The sequence below is a fragment of the Phaethon aethereus genome (genome assembly GCF_964289735.1).
Source record: "Phaethon aethereus genome assembly, chromosome: 12".
NCBI lineage: Eukaryota > Metazoa > Chordata > Aves > Phaethontiformes > Phaethontidae > Phaethon > Phaethon aethereus.
The window spans coordinates 23014667-23033487 of record NC_138588.1 but is presented as its reverse complement, the minus strand read 5'-3'; the positions used below and the strand labels follow the sequence as shown (position 1 = coordinate 23033487).

The 18821-nt window shown below is 56.8% G+C and overlaps 3 protein-coding genes across 5 annotated transcripts in view; 2 read left to right on the top strand and 1 right to left on the bottom strand.

Moving 5' to 3' along the window:
• Positions 1–8300, top strand: part of CSNK1G1 (casein kinase 1 gamma 1) — a gene marked incomplete at its 5' end in the record, with an annotated part of 63505 nt that extends 55205 nt beyond the window's left edge. For 2 of the 3 annotated variants that reach the window (XM_082004995.1, XM_082004994.1), the window contains 2 exons: positions 2289–2395; positions 7801–8300. In XM_082004995.1, the coding sequence (XP_081861121.1) occupies positions 2289–2395; positions 7801–7855 (162 nt within the window). In that variant the 3' untranslated portion in view covers positions 7856–8300. Of the gene's footprint in view, positions 1–2288; positions 2396–4775; positions 4800–7800 lie in introns of all 3 variants that reach the window. The other variant, XM_082004993.1, reaches the window with a different exon arrangement.
• A 4763-nt stretch (positions 8301–13063) lies between these two features.
• Positions 13064–15407, top strand: PPIB (peptidylprolyl isomerase B; the record flags this gene model as incomplete). The annotated part of the gene is made up of 5 exons (XM_082004945.1): positions 13064–13219; positions 13560–13673; positions 13817–13910; positions 14602–14786; positions 14944–15407. The coding sequence occupies 5 exons, from the start codon at positions 13064–13066 to the stop codon at positions 15064–15066; spliced, it is 672 nt and encodes a 223-aa protein (XP_081861071.1). The 3' UTR covers positions 15067–15407.
• A 466-nt stretch (positions 15408–15873) lies between these two features.
• SNX22 (sorting nexin 22) lies at positions 15874–18689 on the bottom strand (the record flags this gene model as incomplete). Its single annotated transcript, XM_082004916.1, has 6 exons — positions 18272–18689; positions 16724–16807; positions 16507–16611; positions 16346–16440; positions 16084–16157; positions 15874–15944 (listed from the first exon to the last, which is right to left on the bottom strand). Exons 1-6 carry the CDS (start codon positions 18338–18340, stop codon positions 15874–15876), a joined length of 498 nt encoding a protein of 165 aa, XP_081861042.1. The 5' UTR covers positions 18341–18689.
• Between the last annotated feature and the right edge of the window lie 132 nt (positions 18690–18821).

Sequence of the window (18821 nt, the reverse complement as noted above, 5' to 3'; positions counted from 1 at the left end):
ATGAGCAGAGGGTGCGCGACAGTGCCAGACAGCATTAAAGGTGGCACGACAGCTAAATTTTTTAAATTCCTGAAAAGACTGCTTCTGTTTATGAAACCATACCTGCCTCTGGTTGTCACTTAGGCTCGCTAAGGGAGTTTCTTGCTCTACTACCAGACTAAGATGGCTGGACGTGGTAAAGAGAAGATGCAAGAGTTATTCAAGCAAATGAGAACTGTCTAATATTACTGGCAAGGTGAAATAGTGATTAGTGCCTGGAGCAGGACAGAGCTGAGCTGAGGAGAAGGCAAGTGCAGGGTGCCCCTAAGTGAAATGCAAGGTTGAAATTTTTACTTATTCCTGATGCTTGATTGGATTAAATAATTTTTTTGGCTTGACTAGCCACATTCCTTTTTTCATTTAAAGTTATTTTACTGAGTAGCAGAGAAACTGAAAGATAAGGAGGAACCAATGTATGTATAGCTCTGATCTCAGATGTGAGCAGACAGTAAACTGGAGAAGTGTTCAAAGCCAGGTTGGATGGGGCTTTGAGCACCCCGATCTAGCGAAAGATATCCCTGTCCATGGCAGGGGTGTTGGACTAAATGATCCGTAAAGGTCCCTTCCAACCCAAACCATTCTATGAATTGAGCTCTTGGTAAGTATAGCATGCGTGTTTTTATTGGTATTGTTTTACATAAGGGGAATAGTTTCCTTGCACAAAGCCAGCATGAGCTGTGTCTCCCCACAAACAGTGCTCTGCCAGAATAGCTACAGCAATAAGGCAGCCCTAGTCTGAATTTGGCTGGGAGTGTTGCCTGCCTGAGCAATTTATAAGCCTGTATGTGCCACCATAAGCATTAAAATTCTGCTTATCTGCAGCCAAGAACAGGAAATCTGCTGTGCGTGGCTTCTGGGATGCAGGTGCTTAAATTGTTTCTCAACAGATGACCCAGCTCATGCTGACCCATGGGAGGTCAGTAGCTTCAAGTGGCCATTTCCTTAAGGCAATGGTTGAATTTGCCACATCAAAATGAAGTGGCGGCACGTAAAAGAAGAGGAGGAAAATGAAATTTAACAAGTATCTGGAGAAAGTGTAGGAAGATCACTGGGAATAGCACGATTAAGTGCTAGCATTTTGCAAAGTTGTGTGGGAAGTGTGAGGGCCTGGAGAACCTGGGTGGGCCTACAGTGTCTGGGGAGGGGGCTGTGAAGAGAACGCAAGGGGTTTTCGCTTGAGGAGGGCTCTGAAAACCACATGAGCTGAGTCCTGACCTGTCTTGGCAGAGACTGGCCACAGGGCTTGATCTGCAGAAACAGCAGTTGCTGGTAGAACTTAAATGTTTGAAATGAACATGGAGAGATGCACTTAGTAGTGAGGGGACATCTGATTCAGTGAATTCCTTCCCTTCACCTTTGGTGGTTGGGTCATCCAGAACCACCACTGGGGTAGCACCTTGACCCCCTCTGTGGGAGATACCTCCTTTACCTTGTAGAAAGGCAAAGAGGTGGAGCAGGAATGCATCATTATGGCTCTGGACCCAGGAGCAGCTCCAGGTGTTCACAGCAACATGCAAGAGCCTGTCCTACCTTCCAGATGGAGCGCGGAAGGGCCAGACGAACTTTGGTCCCATACAGACTTCTTTGGCAGTTGTTGTGACAGTAGAGCAGTGATGAATTATCCAGAAAATTATTTGCTGTCCTGGCGAATGCAGAGCTGCTGGCAACTGGGAATCTGCGTGGTCATCCTTGTGATAGAGATGCTGAAGTAAGCCATGATGTCAGCTGTGAAGAAAAAGAGATGAGACCATATGGATAGCTTTTGTGTGAGGACATAATTCCGGAAACTGGCTGTGTAAGGAGTGAGACTCTGGTAGCTCTGGAGTGACTTCTTCCCACGGTGCTGGCAGGCAACAGGACTGAGTCGCTTGCCTGTAAAAGTGTCAGGAGAAAACAATCAACATAATACAGTTTGTGTGTCTATATAGGGCTGTCAAATAGTCTTCACACCAGTGGCTACGCGAGGCCTAGCCTCCCAAAGACACAAGACCTGTGCTGGGCACAGGAGTGTGAATTATTGAAGTCAGACACAGTCCCCAGCCTGCTGTTCTGCTCAGGATGCACCAGCTGGTCTCTCCAAACCAGGCATACGATTCAAAGGCATCCAAGGAGTATGACAGGGTGCAAAGAGACAGGAACAAATGGAAGTTATTCCAGTTTTCCCATTCCCACAGCATCCCTTGTCCAGGCAGGAGAGACACATCGTGTGCAAGGCGAGTTCACTAACAGCGTGTTCGTTTGTGTTTCAGGTGGTTAGTTCAACCAATGGGGAGCTGAATGTGGACGACCCGACGGGGGCACACTCCAACGCACCAATAACAGCGCAGGCTGAGGTGGAGGTGGTGGAGGAAGCTAAGTACGTTTGCTTTACAAACAGGCTTTCCACTGGTGTGGTCATTAATCCTCCTCCTGCAAAACGAGTGGGGATGTTTACCCGTGGTGAAGTGCTCTATGCTCGTGTCCCATGCCCTTTTCCTTGCATATTGCTGCTTTTGTGCATGGTGCCTTCAGTGCTGCTGCTGCTTCTTTTTTACACTTGTCATGGCTGGAGAACGTAACTCTTACTCAGAGCATGTATTGCAAGATAGACAGTAGCACAAATACCAAAATAATGTGAATTGATTTCAGGGATCCCAGTGAGCCTCCCGTGTTCCAAAAGGAGAACGTGCTGTACTCTCGTGCTGAGAGCGTAGGAGTAGCTTGAGCACAGCTCAGTGAAGAGATTGTTGGTCTGAAAGTTAACACTTTATTTCTGACTGCAAAAAGGGGATGCCAGGTATCCAGAACAGTCCCAAAGTAACTCTTGCAGAGATGGGTAGTTCTCTCTGTGAATTCTCTTGGTCCAGCCCAATGGAAGCTGAGCAAGAAAAACCAGAAGCAGCCCCCCTGCTTGTGGGGAAGAGCACACTCCCTCTGAGCTGACCTCTCCTCTGTAGCTTGTGGTCAAGAGTGAGAACTGATGTACAAAGTTGCTGCTTTGACCATTTTGGCCTCCTTTGCACATGTGCTGCATCTGGCATCATTGTGTCACCTTTTGCATGATCCTCAACATGTGACCTTCTTGCTGCCTTTGAAGTAGACCAGGACCCTAGCAGGGCACAGTGTAATCCTGACACTCCCCATGCGTGGGGTAAATAGGTCCTGGGGCTGCCTTTGAACTGGTTGGTGCTCGGACGTTGCCCAACTGCCTGGTTATAATTTGACTGGATGACACTGGTGTCGCTTGTCCCACGTTGTTTGCCTCAGCCTTTGTGTGAACTTCTGTTAGGAGTGGCTTGTGGGAGGGTGAAAAGGAAAACTGGCAGGCGTGAGAAAGGGTGTGTTGATGGAAAAGGTGCCTAGGTACACGTCAGTGTGAAGCCAGTGCTGGTCATCCTGTAGGTCTTCTGCTATCTGTTCCTCTGTCCCTCAGGAAGCACTTGTGCGTGATCTTGCTCGCTGGTAGCTGGCCTGGGTGTGATCCTGGCAGCAGCATGCCGGAGCAACAGATACACTTTCTCCTCCCAGCCAAAGGATCCAGCCTGGGTTTTGGTGCAGGCTCCTCAGCAAGTATGGCGGGATGGGGTGATCCTGAGGTGCAGCTTGTGGACTGGGCAATATTCCTTTTAGATACGGGTGGTGTTGCCTGCAGAGACCACCAGTTTGGCGTCACAGGATGTGTCTTGGTCAGACTGAAGTGGGCCCCCCCGGGCATGTTTGGGGTTGCTCCTAGGAAGGATGAGGCAAGTTGCCACCATTAACGGTTCTCAACACAACAACCAGTGCAAGGAAGAGCCAGCTTTTGAGATGGGATCAACCTTCAGCCTGCTTCTGTAGTGCCTTGTTCAGTGAGGCTGGGGTCTAGACCCCACACCCATGTACAGGGTAGATGTCAAGACAGGTGAAGAGGAGTGTGCAAGGGCCGTGCTGCCCAAGCGATGTCTCACGACATGTGGAACTGTTTTGTCTCCCTCCAGCCCTTGTTTGTGTGGTGCCAAATTGGTTTTGGAGGTGCTGAGAAGCAGAGCACGGGCTGCTTTGCACTGACAGGTTTGGGGTATCTTGTAATTCCCAAGTGTAGTCCGCGTCATTCCTCTTGCCACAGGCAGGGCTGGCTTCATCTTCCCTTGCATCTGTGATCATAAATCCCCTCAGATATATGCAGAGGGCAAAGGACTTTGGGATTCTGCTCTGCAGTAAAGTGGGCCAGAAGGAGCTAGAAGGAACTGGAGCTGGCTCTGTGTTTCAAGATGAGATGCAATAGCAGGAAGGTCTTTCCCTGGCACTCCCGGCAGGCAGAGGAGCTCTGCGAATGCTTCTGCTTTGGGGTATGCTGGAGATAAGCTCCTGATCCCGGCTGTGGGTTTCACGGAAGGGCAGGTCCCACTCCTAGATCCATGATCTGGCCCTTCTGCTGCTGAAGCTGCAGGGGACAAAAGCAGATTCCTCTCCTGGTGGCCCTGAGCCCCTTTCTGATCCCAGCCCCAGATAAGAACCTCATGGGGCTGATGCCTTCATGGAAAATAGGGGGTGTTTGTCAGAGGCCTCAAGACCCTGGAAAAGATGGCAGTTCTCAGCGGCGCCATGGCAAGGGCAGAGGTGGTATGAGGGCTGCGGGTGGGCGGTGGGCAGGCATGGTGTGTGTCTGCCAGTCTGCACTGCATGTTTGCATGGCTGCAGTGACATGCTTTCATCCCACCTCTGTGAACTAATTGCTCTTTCTTCCTTTCTGTGTTTTTTCTCTACACTTTCTGTAGCTGCCTGAAAATGCTCAACTTGTGGTGAGTCCCTCTCTCCAGTCCACATGCAAGGGGGAGCGGACCAGACTAGACTGGGGTTGGCAAAATCAAACCGACCAAGCCCTAAAAAGGCACAAAGTCAAAGCCAACCCAGAGCTGTTTTGATCTTAGGACGATACTGAGGACCACATGCAATATTTGGGAGGGTGTGGGCTCTGTCTGAGCGGCCGCATTAGGCTGAGTAATTCAGCTGATCTCTGAACTGATGGATGCAAAAGATGGATTTTAATCCTTTTCTATTCGGCTTACCATCTCCCCCAAACTGTTAAGTCCGCGAGCAGATGATGTCTGATGGAGTTGGGCAGAGTCGGGACCAGGCTTGCCGAGCGTCTTGCAGGAATTCCTCATGCAGATAGTTATGAAGGGAAAACCCTGGGCTGGGTATTGAGGGGAGGGGCCGCTCGCTTCCCTTGGGGAGTTTCCTCTGAAGAAGCACGGGCCAGGGCCTATATCATTAGAGAGGCTGGAGAGACATGACCATGGAGTCCTCCTCAGTAACAGAGCCCCAGCAAGAGCGCCTGCTTGGAGAGGGTGAATGGAGATGGTTTCTTTCCAAAAACCCTGCAGCTGCCAGCTGAGGGTGCAGGTGGCCTGGCTTCTGCAAGGAGAAAAGGGGCAGAGGGGTTGGGATTAGCACTGGTCCAAGCCCAGCTCAGGCATATGAACGGTTTTATCAGGGTTTTGAAGCCACAGCTGTAGTGTCCCAGTCTCAAGGTGTCCCATGGAGGTGTTCCCTCCCTCCATTGCCCCTTGGGGAATCCACATACCCAGTAAGCGGAGACTCGGATGAGGAGCTTGTAGGTCCCAGGTTGATGGGTGGGAATCGCTATGGAACAAGGTGACAAAGCCCATGTGCAGCGAGGAATGTCCTTGTTGGATGGGAGACTGACCGCCTCTGCCCTGCTCTCCATAGACATTGCCTCCAATACCTCTGGCATCTCTGGCTTCTCTGTATGTCGTAGTCTGGGGCTGTTCTCTTGGGCATTGTCTGCATGCAGAGAGATCACGTTCTGTAATTGTCAGCCTGCCTTATTCTTTTATTTTGGTGTTTTGCCTCTGCCTGTCTGAACTGCCAGGACTTCCTTTCCTGAACCCTTCCCTGGACCTCTCAGTAACAGCCTAAAAAGTCAGTCACAAGGAAAAACAGCCAGAAGTCAGTCAGGTCCCTTTGTTCGGTGCCCAAGGAAACGAGTGCTGCTCAGCCCTCTTCTTCCCTTATCCACTGCATGCAAAATCATAACTCGTGTGTTTTCCATCCTCTCTCCCCATAACGTCCCTCCCTTACTCACCATTGCCCAAGTCATGAAGGAAGGTGGCTGCTGTGGGAAAGAAATACTGTGACAGGTTAAAGCAGGAGAGGGTGGCAGATGGCCCAGGACAATAAAATGCAAGACCAGTCCTGGGGTGGGGGAACAAGAATGCCAGCCATGTGCAGGAGCCTGGGTTGCATGGTGCTTCAGACTGTATGCTGCAGACATCAGGCTAGGTGGGTAGTGATGGGAGCCAGTCACAGGTCGTTCTAAGCCCGTGTTCCTGCAAGGACAAGTGCTTTGCGTTTTCTCTCGGCTCACCTCCAAGTTGGGCCTGTTTAGGAACCAAAAGACAAATCGTCGATGTTAAACTTCCCCTGGCCATTAGTCTGTGCAGGCCAGAGGAACGTGTCGTAGGAGGTGGCTGTTCTCTTGCTGTGGCTGTTTGAGCTCTCCATGTTGTAGGCAGGCTTGGCTCATGGCGAGGTGGTTGGTCACCCATCACTTTTGCACCCCGTAGTAAGGCTTGTACATCCGGGGGCAAGACCTTCTGGGGTGCAAGTGAGAATGAGCCTGTTCCTCCAGCAATGAGAGGATAGAAGTTTAATGCTGACATTTCAGAGCTATAAAGGACCCAACGGAAAACAATTTGGAGAAGTTGTTTTCAAATGCTTTTTGTCTGGCTGTTGGTGAAAGATGCTTGTAGGAAAAAACGGTCTGCATACTCACATCCACTCTTGCTGCTTAGCCAGGCATCCCTTCCACCAGCCTGAAAAAGTAGTCTTTTGGCATCACTCAGGCTGCTTTGGGGATGGCTGTAATGGCAGAAGGAGAAAGACACGTAGCTCAAGGAGCAGGACTTGCACAGAACAAACACCTTTCTTCTGTGCAGAGGATTCCTGACAGTGGGCCAAGGAGAGAAAGGTAGATACACCTTAAATGCCAAGTAATTCTGTAGGAAGCCAGCAGGACTAGAAAACATGAGCGACTGCTTTCAGTGTATCCCACAAGCGAAACCACCGCTCTTCACGGTTCGGTTGTGATGGGCATTTTTCTCCCCACCTCAGCCTCCACTATCCATCCTTCTTGCTTCCCCTAATCCCCGGGCGCTGTGCACCTCCCTCGCATCAGATAGGGGAAGAAGCAGGGATATTGGCACTGAATGATATATCCAAGGTGGAAGCTCTGGTTATTGTGAAAGGTTCAGTAAAGAAAACTGGTCCCTGAGCCGAGATCTCTTTGGAACTTGTCTTTTTAGTGAATGATGGTGGAAACAGTGTCTCATAGCTGGGAAGAGCAGCCAGGGCTCACCGACCCCGTCAGCTTCCTCCGGGGTTCGGACAGAGGGAGTGGAGCATCTGGATCCTTGTTGTACTGCTTTCCCAGATGGCTCCTTGCATTCCTGCCCCAGTCAAGCCTCGGGAGCGAGACAGCCTGGCTCCTGGCGCCTAGGGGCTGTGCCCCGCTGTCTCCTGCAGCCTTTGGGCAGTGGGACCCCCAGCGTGTGGCTATTTGCCTTTGCTGGTCTGCCCGTCTGGGCTGGTGGTATCAACCATCCACCAGCATCTGCCAACCTTCCCGACCATCCTGCAGGGCAGCAGGTCTGTCTGGGCCTCGGGCCAGGCGCGCATAGGTGCTCTTGCATGCGGCTGAACAGAGGGAAGCCCGGGGTGGCGGCGACCTTCCCGGGGTGCTGGGCGCGGGGCTAACTTGCCTTGTCCTTTGTGCCCCAGGTGCTGCTGCTTCTTTAAGAGGAAACGGAAGAAGACGGCTCAGCGTCACAAGTGACCAGTGCCTCCTGGGCCTTGCAGGAACCACCACGCCTGCAGCTCCTGCCCTGTCTCACTGGAAGGGGCTTCTCTTTAGGGGGGAGGAGGAGGCATAGGAGGAAGAGAGAAAAAAAAAAAAGTGACATTTTAAACCAAAAAGAGAAGAAAACGTTCCAAAACAAACCACTCTGGGGTGGATCTGCTGAATGGTCTCCCTCGTTCACTCCAAGCCTGAAGCTCCTTTTGGGACCAGGACTGTGGCTGGCTCAGGTCTTGGTCACCCTGGGAGGGGGGCTGGCTGGCTGACCCTCCTTCCCGTTGTTTACGGCAAAGGCATCGTTCACGCAAACCTGAGGACTGTGCTTAGTTCCTGCTCACTTTCCTCCCCTCCCTCCCTTGCGCTCTCTGCTCCTCCGTCCTCCTCCCTCCTTAATTAAGCAAAGAAATACCCTAGGCTCAATTGGCTGTCGAGAGGGCAGGAGGATGCGGTGCGGGCAGGAGAGTTGTGTGGGAGAAGGGCCTGACTGCTGCAGCAGTAGGAGACAGGTTCCCTTTTCGGCTCCTTGGGAACAGTTACACTGTAATGTGCAAGCTGTGAGAAATTTGCAATCTACTGTTCCAGTTAGGTTTTTTTTTCCGGCTCCCTTGACACCTCCCTCCTCTGATGGTAACAGAGCAATGTGGATTGTTTTAAAGAAGCTGACGTCGTTGCACTTTTTATTATTTTTAGCATTTACAGATGCACATTGTATCTGTGGATCTCTGCGTGGCCACGTGGTGCCAGCGCAGACATTCAGCTGGGAAGACGGTGGGGTGCAAAGAATGCCCTCGAGTGGGGATGTCGACGACATCCGCACGACCCTCGTGCCAGTCTGGGGTTCCTGATGCCCACCTTGGGCCATGCGCTAAGGAAAGCATACTTGAATTTTCAATCGCCCTTTCCAGCTACCGGTGAATGTCCCTACCATAGGTTCCTACACCGTGCCTGACCCAACCAGCTGGGAGACGTAAGGCTGTAGCCCGGCATTGGCAGGAGGAAGCGGCATCAGCTTTGCTGGGCTGGAGGAGTTTGTGCTGGCTTGAGGGGTAGATCTGGATTAAGGTAACTGGGAGGCAGCCATTTCCCAAAGCGTGGGCATTTCTCGGTGTGGGCAACCAGGCAGCCTTCTCAAATCCCTCCGGTAGGGTGGTTGTAAACACATACCTTCTGCGAGAAAACGTTAGCAGGAGCAAAGCTTCCCCGGCAGGGGAGAGGATATTTCACTGCCTTAACACTGATTTCATCTCCAGATGGCCAGATAGGTTTGACTGGAATAGCCTTCACGTCCTCTCTGCGAGTGTGGGTCTGGGGCATGAGGGATGCCATCCCACCCCACAGGAGAAGCCACAGTTCTCATGCACCGCTTTTGAGCCAAACCAATAGCTAGCAAAGGGCTTGGGGCGCTTTGGACACGTGTACAAAAAATAAAAAATCTTGCGTCCTGCTGCAGCGTTTCCAAACTCAGAGGAGGCCGAGGCTGCCTGGGGGTTACTGTAAATGTGGCAGGGCTGTGGGAGAACTGGAGCAGCTTTTGAGGAGGTTGTGAATAGGTTCCTTGTACTTCACCTTTCCACGTGTGACACCTGACCAGGCTCGGACTGTTCACTTGAGGGACTTTGCTTGTCATAAACTCGGGCCTGGCTCACCCCAGAAATCCTGGAGAGCATGAAGGGAGGAAAGGGAGAGACTAGATCTCATTATCTTTTATTTTTTTTAATGATGATCTGCGTAGCTTGGAGTTCGTGGAGCGGCACTCCAGGGAGGTTCCATTCCCCTGGCTGGGCAGAAGTGGACTTAGAGGGCAGGAGATCATCCTGGGCAGGAAGTTTCTGGGCTTGCTCTTCTTGCATCCCTAAAGAAGGCAGATGCTGGTGTGGTGCCAGGGCAGAAAAGCCTCGCTTGCTTGCCGGGATCCCTGTAGGGCATCTCTTCGCCATTCTCTGCTGCGTTCTCTCCATGCCTTATCCCGACGAGTGTGGCTCGGAGGTGCAGAGCTCTTCGCTCGTGCGCCCTCCAGGAGACACGTGCACCCCCCTTTTCGTTCTGCAAAGCGGTTTCCTTGAGCCGTACGGTGGGCGCAGGCAGGAAGGGTGCTGCTCACCTCCCGCAGGCGCGTGCTGGGGCACTTCACCCTCTCGTTCCCTCCTGCCAGAGGGAGGACAGGGACCTTGGCCACATTCCACCCTTCTCTTTCTGAAGTCCTCTGCTGCCAGTGGCTCCCGGAAGCCCAGTGTCTCTGGCACAGGTGTTCCCCTCTCTGCTGTAGGAAACCATGGTTTGGCGTCTTGGAGGGGGCGAAAGGGGCACAGGCGCTCCCCGGGGAGCAGTCCTGCCCACTGCAGGCAGAGCCGGGCCCTGAGACACTCCTGTTGCTGCCCTCCCAAGCCCCACTAAGTGCCTGTCACCAGAACTCAATTCCTTCTGCATCTCCTGCCGTGTTTGGTCATTCCTCGCTGCCTCCAGTCAAGGAGCAGCTTGTAGTTGCAGCATATGTAAGTGTTTGCAGGGTGAGGGAGGGCGGGGGGGAAAAGGGGCCATCTCAACAGTTTTTGTTCTTAAATGTTTTTGGGTTTTGTTTTTTTTTGTTTTTTGTTTTTTTTGTTTTTTTGTTTTTTTAAAGTGAATGTATTTGATTGTTTAGAAAGTTTCCTGACCTTGTTTTTAAGTGGGTTAGTTTGAAAGCTATTTCACGGTGACCCACTACCGCTTCTCTTTGGAGATACGATGTTCTTTTAATCCTACGATGATGTGTTTGTAGGGGAGGACTGTCCCCCCACGGCATGCTGGTAATGCTCACTTGTACCAAGCCCTCTTGCACTATAGTCGTACGTTGGACTCTTCAAAAGGGCAAAGATGTGGAGTGGGTTTGTTGTTGGGTTTGGGTTTTTTTTAAAAAAAAAAAGGAAAATAAAGCAGGTTAACAGCAAGTCCTGTGCTTGAGGAAACCGCTGTCCCCAGGGAGCTTGGAGGTGACTAAGAGACACGAGCCAGACTGAGCCAACCATGCTGTGGTAGGAAGCAGGGCATTCAGCCTACCTGGGCAACCTCTCCTCTCCTTGCTGGGAGTCGTTAGCAGCTGGGAGAACCCAGGAGCACAAGGGGAGGGCTCTCGGACCCGCGCGGCAGGGAGCATCTGGTGCTGTGCTGGCCTCCCTGATGTAGCTCTCCCAGGGTGTGGCCCGCCAACGTTGCGATGCAGTCTTCTGAGGTATCAAGTGAGATGATTATTATTTTTTTTTCAATAAAACATTGCACTGCTGCATTGTTCTCCATGAACAGATGTATTTATTACCTCTTCCTGACAGCATCGCTTGCATTTTCCTTTGCTTCTGTTGGGCTCTCTTGGTAGCCCTCTTCTCCTGTGAGAAACTCTGAGCCCTCCTTTGAGGGGACGATGGACAGTGCGAGATCTTACAGGACCTTCTCCTCAACACACTGTGTTTTACAGCCATGGATGGTTCAGCCCCAGAGCGCCTGGCTAAGGCATGGTTGCAGCGATTTCTCTTCTTGTGTTTGCACGTTCCCATTTCAAGCATCCTGGGTAGCAGAATGGGCTAAACCATTAGTTACTTGGAGCGCAGAGATGTGAACCACCCCAAAACGTGCTGCTGCATGTCTCTGGAATAGCATCTACAGCTGATGCTGTAGGCATCAAGCATGCCTTCCCCAAGTGGAAGGGCACACCAAGGGGGCTTTGGCTCTAGCCAAGCTAACCCCCAGCTGAGCCCCTCAGTACATGCCATGCTGGCAGCTGTGCCTGCCAAGGAAGGCAGCAATGACCCACCCTGACAGCTGCTGCCTCAAGTGCTACCTTCCTCTGCGCCTCTGTCCACTTACCTGGCTCTTGCATAGAAAGGAGCAGCACTGTGCTGCTTCTGTGGAATCAACTGCCAGGATCGCGACGTTTTCCAGCGTGCAAATAGCTGCTGCTTATGTATTCCCAGAGAAAAGCATTAAAGATGTCACCTATTAGCCAAACAGCATCTTTTAAAAGCAGCTTTCACTGTATCTAGACAGGGAGAGGACCTGCAGTGTGACTCTCGCTCTTAGGAACTCCTTCATGCTGGGATCTTTGTCAGGATGCTTTTTCTCCTTCTGGCTCCCAGCCTTAAACGTAGTATTTTTAGCATGAACTTTCATTTCCTGTTCCCTCTTCAGACACTTGTGCTCTGAGAAGGAAGACAAACCTGAAGCTTTCTTTCCCTGGCTCTTGGAAACATATCTCCACCGGGCAGTTCCTTTAAAGGTTTGTATGTTGTACAATACACTGACCCAGATCTATTTGAGTAGACATGTTAAAAAAAAGTAACTCCCAAGTAGTCAACTAACTCCAGTACTTGTGAACGAGTGTGCTAAATTAGACGTCCGCTCCCACAATACTACGAACCCATCTGTGTGCTTTCAGCCTGACCAAATCTAGTATTTAAGAGAAATTTGGGGCACTCTGATGAAGACCATTCTCCTTTCTCTAGCTTTATCACGCAGCCTTGCCCAGGGAAAAGGAGAGGGGGGCGAGAGGCAGCAGCCCCTCTCCCGGGTGTGCCCTCGCGGCGGGTGCCTCAGGACAAGGCTCCATCTTTGCAACGCGGCGGCGTGGGCTGCACCAAGGGCAAGGCCGCATCCTTCCGCTGCCGGGCCCGGAGCGGCGAAGGGCTCTCGGGGGCGCCGAGTTGTCATTCAACATTTCACGTTTGTCCGTTCAACGCCCCCGCCCCGGCCCGGGGGACAGGGCTGCCGTCGGTGTCTCGCTTTACGGCCGAGGACACGGAGCACGGAGCGCAACCCCCTCCGCGTCCCTTCCCGCCGCCGGCGCGCGGCCCCTCAGCGCCCCAACGGCGGGGGCGCGTGCCCGCCCCTCGCAGGCCGCCGGCCGCGCCCATTGACCCTCGCCGCCCCGCCCCTCAGCCTCCTTGCCCCCGCCCCTGGACGCCTCTCCCGCGGCGGCCGATCCGCGCGCCGCCCCGCTCCTGATTGGCCGCGCCGCGGCTGCCGGGCGACGGGCAACGTGGCAGCCGCCCGGCGGCTCGCGCCGGCGCCGCCCCCGCCCGGCCGGAAGGTGCTTCCCCCCCCCTCCCCCCTCCCCGCCGCTGTTGGTCGCGCCCGGGCGGCTGGAGCGGGCGGGCGGGCGGGGAGCGCGGCGCGTACCACTGGGCGGCGGGGGCGGGGGGGCTCGGCGGGCGGGGCCGGATGCAGGCGGCGCGGCGGGCGCTGTGGCCGGGCTGCGAGCGGCGGAGGATGAAGGTGCTGGTGGCGGCGGCGGCGCTGGGCGCTGCCCTCCTGCTCCTGCTGCCCGCCGCCTCGCGGGCCGACGAGCGCAAGAAGGGGCCCAAGGTCACCGCCAAGGTCGGGGGGGGGCCCGGCGGGGAAGGGCCTGGGCGAGCCCGGCTGGGGCGGGGGGGGCCTGAGGTGAGGGAGGCCCGGGGGAGGGGGCGGTGCTGCGGTGAGGGGGTCCCGTCTGTGGGGGGAAGGGAGGGGCGTGGGGTGAGGAAGGCCCGGGGGTCCTCTCTGGAGGGGGGGGGGGGCAGCTAGGGGGCTGGGAGAGGCCTGGCCCAGTGAGGTCAGGCCCGGTTGGACTTGGTGAGTCAGACCTGGGGGGTGGGCTGGCCCAGGCTGGCTCAGCCGGGTGAGGCTGGCTCCGCTGCTGCCCCTTCCCTCACCTACCTTGTTCCCCCCCTGCCCCAAGGTGTTCTTCGACCTGCGGATCGGCGAGGAGGACGTGGGCCGTGTTGTCATCGGGCTCTTTGGCAAGACGGTGCCCAAGACAGTGGAGAACTTTGTGGCGTTGGCCACTGGAGAGGTGAGGGGCCAGCGGCTGCCTGGCTGGGCCTCACCTGGCCCCTGGGCTGCTCCTGCTCAGCACCCTGGGGCAGAGCTGGATGGAGGCAGCTCTAGTCTATCCCTTTGCCTCACTTCTTTTGTTTTCTCCCTCCCCACCCCCAGAAAGGATTCGGCTTCAAGGGCAGCAAGTTCCACCGTGTGATCAAGGACTTCATGATCCAGGGAGGAGATTTCACCCGTGGAGATGGCACTGGAGGTAATTTGTCGCATGCAAGCCCAGGGATCTGGGCACTGTCTTGAAGCAAGACAGCAGCCACACTCCCAGCCCACTGCCTGGCTACCCCTGGGGACCAGTGTGGAGCTGGATCACAGTGCCGCAGTGGGGACGAGTGGGCACACAGCTCATGGAGACCTGGCCTTGAAGCAGAGTTTGGTGCTGGGGAGGGGTGGGTGCAGCAAGGGCTGGCTGGTACCCATGTAACTGTGCCCTCCACCCCGGGAGGACCTGGAGCTCCTCACTTTGAGAATACTTTCCTCTGCAGCAGCTCGTGCCTCTGCTGGGCGTCCTGCCTGCCAGGACACATTTAGTCTGGTCACAGCAGAGTTCAAACCTTCCACCAGCACTTAGCAAACATGAGTAGATACCAGCATTTGGGCTTGTAAGCTCTTATCTGACTTGCTCCTTGTCATGCTGCAGCTGAACGGGGTCAGGTCTGCTCTCACATGGCCTCCTGCTCCGCTCCCTTGAGGGAGCAATCTCTCCTGCCCAGCTCGTGGAGTGCTTTTAGCTCATGGTTCCCTGCAGCCCTGCAGTGCTGGTAGTTAGTCCCCCCCTCTAGATATGCTCATCTACCCCACCCAGCCTGCAGAGAGAGCTGCCATCGTCGCCCCTACCCTGACATATTTCCATGAGAGCAACATGGCCTTTTTTTCCTCCTCCCCCTTAGGAAAAAGTATCTATGGGGATCGCTTCCCTGATGAGAACTTCAAGCTGAAGCACTACGGCCCTGGCTGGGTGAGCATGGCCAATGCCGGCAAGGACACCAACGGTTCCCAGTTCTTCATCACCACGGTGAAGACCCCATGGCTGGACGGCAAGCACGTGGTGTTCGGCAAAGTGCTGGAGGGCATGGTGAGGGGATGCTGGGTGGTAAGGGGGTGATCGACTCCCAGGGGGAGAGTGGGACCGGGCAGATGCACTGTGGAGAATGGGCTGGGATGGGGATTGCACTGAGCCGGTTCTGCCCGTGTCCAGCATTGCCCTGCTCTCAGGCCTCTGCTTTCCCCAGGATGTTGTGAGGAAGGTGGAGAGCACTAAGACAGACAGCCGGGACAAGCCCCTGAAGGACGTCGCTATCGCCGACTGCGGCACCATCGAGGTGGAGAAGCCATTTGCCATCGCCAAAGAGTAATCCGCCCTCCCGGCTCCGCCACAAGGGCGCAGGGCCCTGCGCTCTGCAAGGGACCCGGCCGCCACAGGCTGCGGGCCTGGGGCTGCCCTGCTCCCCGCTCCGTGCGTTTCCCTGTCGTCCCGGGGCGGGTGAGCAGCAGCAGAGCTGCTGTGCCCCGTGCCCCCGCTGCCCGGCCTCCCCCTTCACCCTGCCGCCTTCCAGCCGGCCAGCGGGCAAGACGGGGGCCCTGGCTCCTCTTCCCATCACTTTTGTAAGAAGCACATGCACCAATAAATGTGACCAATGTGTTTTTTAAAGAGTCGCCTCTCTCCTGCTCTCAGAAGGGTGCAGATCACTTAGCATCCCTCGGCCAGCTGCATCCCTCAACCCTCCAACGCCCGCCCTTCACATTTCATCAAGCTGAGAGCGGCACTGCGGTTGGCCCTGGATTTGCTTTGCAGAATTACAGAGTGCAGACATCTTTTGCCAGTCGAGCCCAAGTGATTTATTGCACCGAAGCCCAGACGCTGAGGGGTTTTTCCAGCATGGTTCAGGGTCCAAGGGCTCCTACCACAACCCTGAAGCACCAGGGCAGAAAGCAGAGCTCCTGCTCTCCTGGCACAGGCACTTTGGGTGGAGGTGGGTGAGCAGCGCTGGTCCGGAGAGCAGCTGTGGCTCCCACCGTACCCCTTGGCTTCTCCCACCCCATTTTCCTGCCCCATCCTGGCGTGGAGGAGTTATTTTTACCGCAGGGATCACCCGTCTGCCCGCTCACCACTGCAGCACTGGGTGCTGGCAGGGTGCTCAGGAGCCTGGCGAACTGGGGGCTCAGGGGGTGCAGCTCAGTGGGATGTAGAGGCCCTGCAGCACCCCGCTGAGGACGGGGTTGGGGAGCAAGTCTGCAAGGAAGAGGGGGAGCTGGAGCACCTTTGTTCCCCTCCCGAGCCCCCTTAAAGGGAAAACACATTTTGGGGGCCCAAATGAGCCTTTTCCCCTTGGAGGCTTTGGGGACCAGCACCCCGTGGTCCTGCTCCTTACCGCTGCCCGGTGGTCGCACGTAGGGGTCGGCGCAGAAGCCGACGACAGGGCGCTGGGAGGGCAGGCGGCTGGCACTGCCGTGGGAGAGGGGATGAAGGGTCCTGCTTTCACCCGGGGTGACCCAGCCACACGCCGGCCCCCTGCCTGTCCCCATCATCCCCAGCCCCGTGTCTTAGGGTGCTTAACGGGTGAGGGGGACAGTGCGGGATAAAACCAGGTGCTGGCACAGCCCGAGAGCACCATCCACCGCTCGCCTACTCACGGGGGGCTGCTGGCCTTGGGGTCCTGCTGGCAGCGCCGCACCTTCAGGAAGTCCAGCACGTCCTGGGGCAGCTCCTCGTTGTGGTACAGGACACCCTGCCATGCACCCGGGGGGTCAGCACCCCCCAGAAAAAAAAAAACCCTCCCCAAAAACCACCTTACCTGGAGGTAAAGCTCCAGGCCCTGCCGGCGCTGCTCCAGCACTTTGGGCATCCAGTTGGGGACGCGGCGGGGGGGAAAGTCGGGGACCTTGCAGGTCTTCTTGATCTAGGGTAGAGCATCATGGCAGCACAGACCCTGGAGGACGAGGCTGGTCCTCCCCGCTCAGGGGAGTCGGCATCCCCTCCCCATGTCCCCCCGCAGTGCCGGGGGGTCTCACCCGCTTGTGCAGCGCCTGGAACTCGCTGTAGCGCTTCGCCACCGTGTGCCGCCGGCCATTGCACAGCACCTCCACCCGGAACACCTGCGCCGCGGGTCAGCCGCTGCGGCCTCCACCCTCCTCTTCGTCACCCTCCCAGGGGAGGCGGCGGCACCCCTGCCTGGGGAGGGCACTTGGGGACTTCCACCCCCCCACTGTCCAGGCCAGGCAGAGACCCCCAACCTCTAGGGTAGACCCTACCTGGTGGGGGCACCAGGGAAGCAGGCAGGACCCCAGGAGCAGATGCCCCCCTCCGAGTGGAGGCAGGCAGAGACCTCCAGCCCCTGGGGTCGATGTGGACATCTCCCCACAACCCCCCAGGGGAGATGGGACCCCTGGGGCAGGCAGAGACCTTCAACCCCCCCTGGGGCTTGTGCAGATACCAGGCAGGGGCACAGGGGGGCCTCCAACTTCTGGGGCAGCGGGAGACAACCCATCCTTCCCCAAGGCAGGTGAGGATCCCCTGGGGACAGTCATGGACCTCCACCCCTCCATTACCCAACCTTCCCCCACCCCCCCAAACCCCAGAGCAGGTGGGGGCACCCCAGGGCAGGCAGGGACCCCTGGTGATGGGCAGGGACCTCTGATCCCTGGAAAAAGTGGGACCACCCATCCCTGGGCCAGGCAGTAACCCCTCTACAACAGCACCCCAGCCCCCTCCCCCCAAGAGGACCAGGGACCCCCACACACGCCTTCAAGGGTGGCAGTGTGTGGTCATCGTCGTCCCCCAGCATGGAACCGTCATGGCCATCCCCCAGTGTGGGACAGGGACCTCCACCTCCTGGGGCAGGCAGGGGACCCCCTCTCTTTTCCTTAGAGCCAGAGGGAACCCCCAGGCCAGGGACACCCCCCTGCTTTCAAGGGTAGAGGATCCTCAGGCAGGTATCTCCACCCCAGACCCCCCCGGGGCCAGGGACTCCCCCCGTGTCCCCCTCAGGGGCAGAGGGTCCCATCTGCCTCAGGGGTGGGGGCAGGGGGGAGACAGGGGCAGATGGGACCCCCGGGACAGCCGGACCCTGGGGTTGTGGAGGGCAGGCAGAGCCCTCCAACCCCTGGGGCACAGGTGGGTCACCCTGCATATGACAGGGACCCCCCACCCTCCGGAGACAGAGCGGACTCCCAGGCCAGGGACCCCCCCCTTCCAGCCTTTCAAGCAAGGACCCCTTGGGACATGTAGGGACCCCAGCAGGTGCTTGAGGACCTCCAAGCCCCACGCAGATAGAGACACCCTCCACCCGGGGCGGTGGGGACCCGCTGGGGACCCCTCAGGGTAGAGGAACACCCCCCACTTTAGAGGGGGGATCCTCCAGCAAGGACACCCCTCCCGGCGCCAGAGACCTCCACCCCCGGGCGCATGCGGGGACCCCCCGGGGACACTTGAGGACCTCCAACCCCCGGGGCAGAGGAAGACAACCCCCATCCAATCCTCCCCGGGCAAGTGGGGACCCCCCGGGGATAGCCAAACACCCCCCGCCCCGCCCCTCCCCAGAGCCCGAGGCCGCCCCTCACCGTGTGCGCCTTGTCGGGGCTGCGCGCCGCCGCCGGGGGCTCCGCCGCCGGGATGGAGACGGCGATCATGGCCGGGGGGGCGGGGGGGGCAGCGGGGCTTTGCGCCTCCCCCAGGCTCCGGGATCGGGGTCAGCCCCACTCCGGGACACCCACGGGACCCCACAGCCAGGCCGAGCGCAACCCCCCCGGGGGGGTCCTGCAGCCCCAAGCCCAGCACGCGGCGCCGGGGGAAGGCGGGGGGGGGGATGGGGGGTGTTGCTTTTCGGAGCCCGGAGGGAGCGCAGGGATCCGGCGCTACAGGGAGAAGGGGAAAGGAAAGTGGGAAGTCAGCACGAGCCGCCTTTCCCTTTTTTTAAGGCAGAAGACAGGGTATCGGTTTTGATAAAATCCACAGCCGGGGGCCTGGGGGGCTTGAAGGAGCAGCAGCAGCCCCCGCAAGGCTGCACTCTGCCCGTCCGCCCCCAGCCAGCCCCGCTGAGCTCAGATCCTAAAAACAGGCCCTGGGAGCGAGGCAGAAAGCCAAAGCTTCATCAGGTGGCTGGGGCAGCGC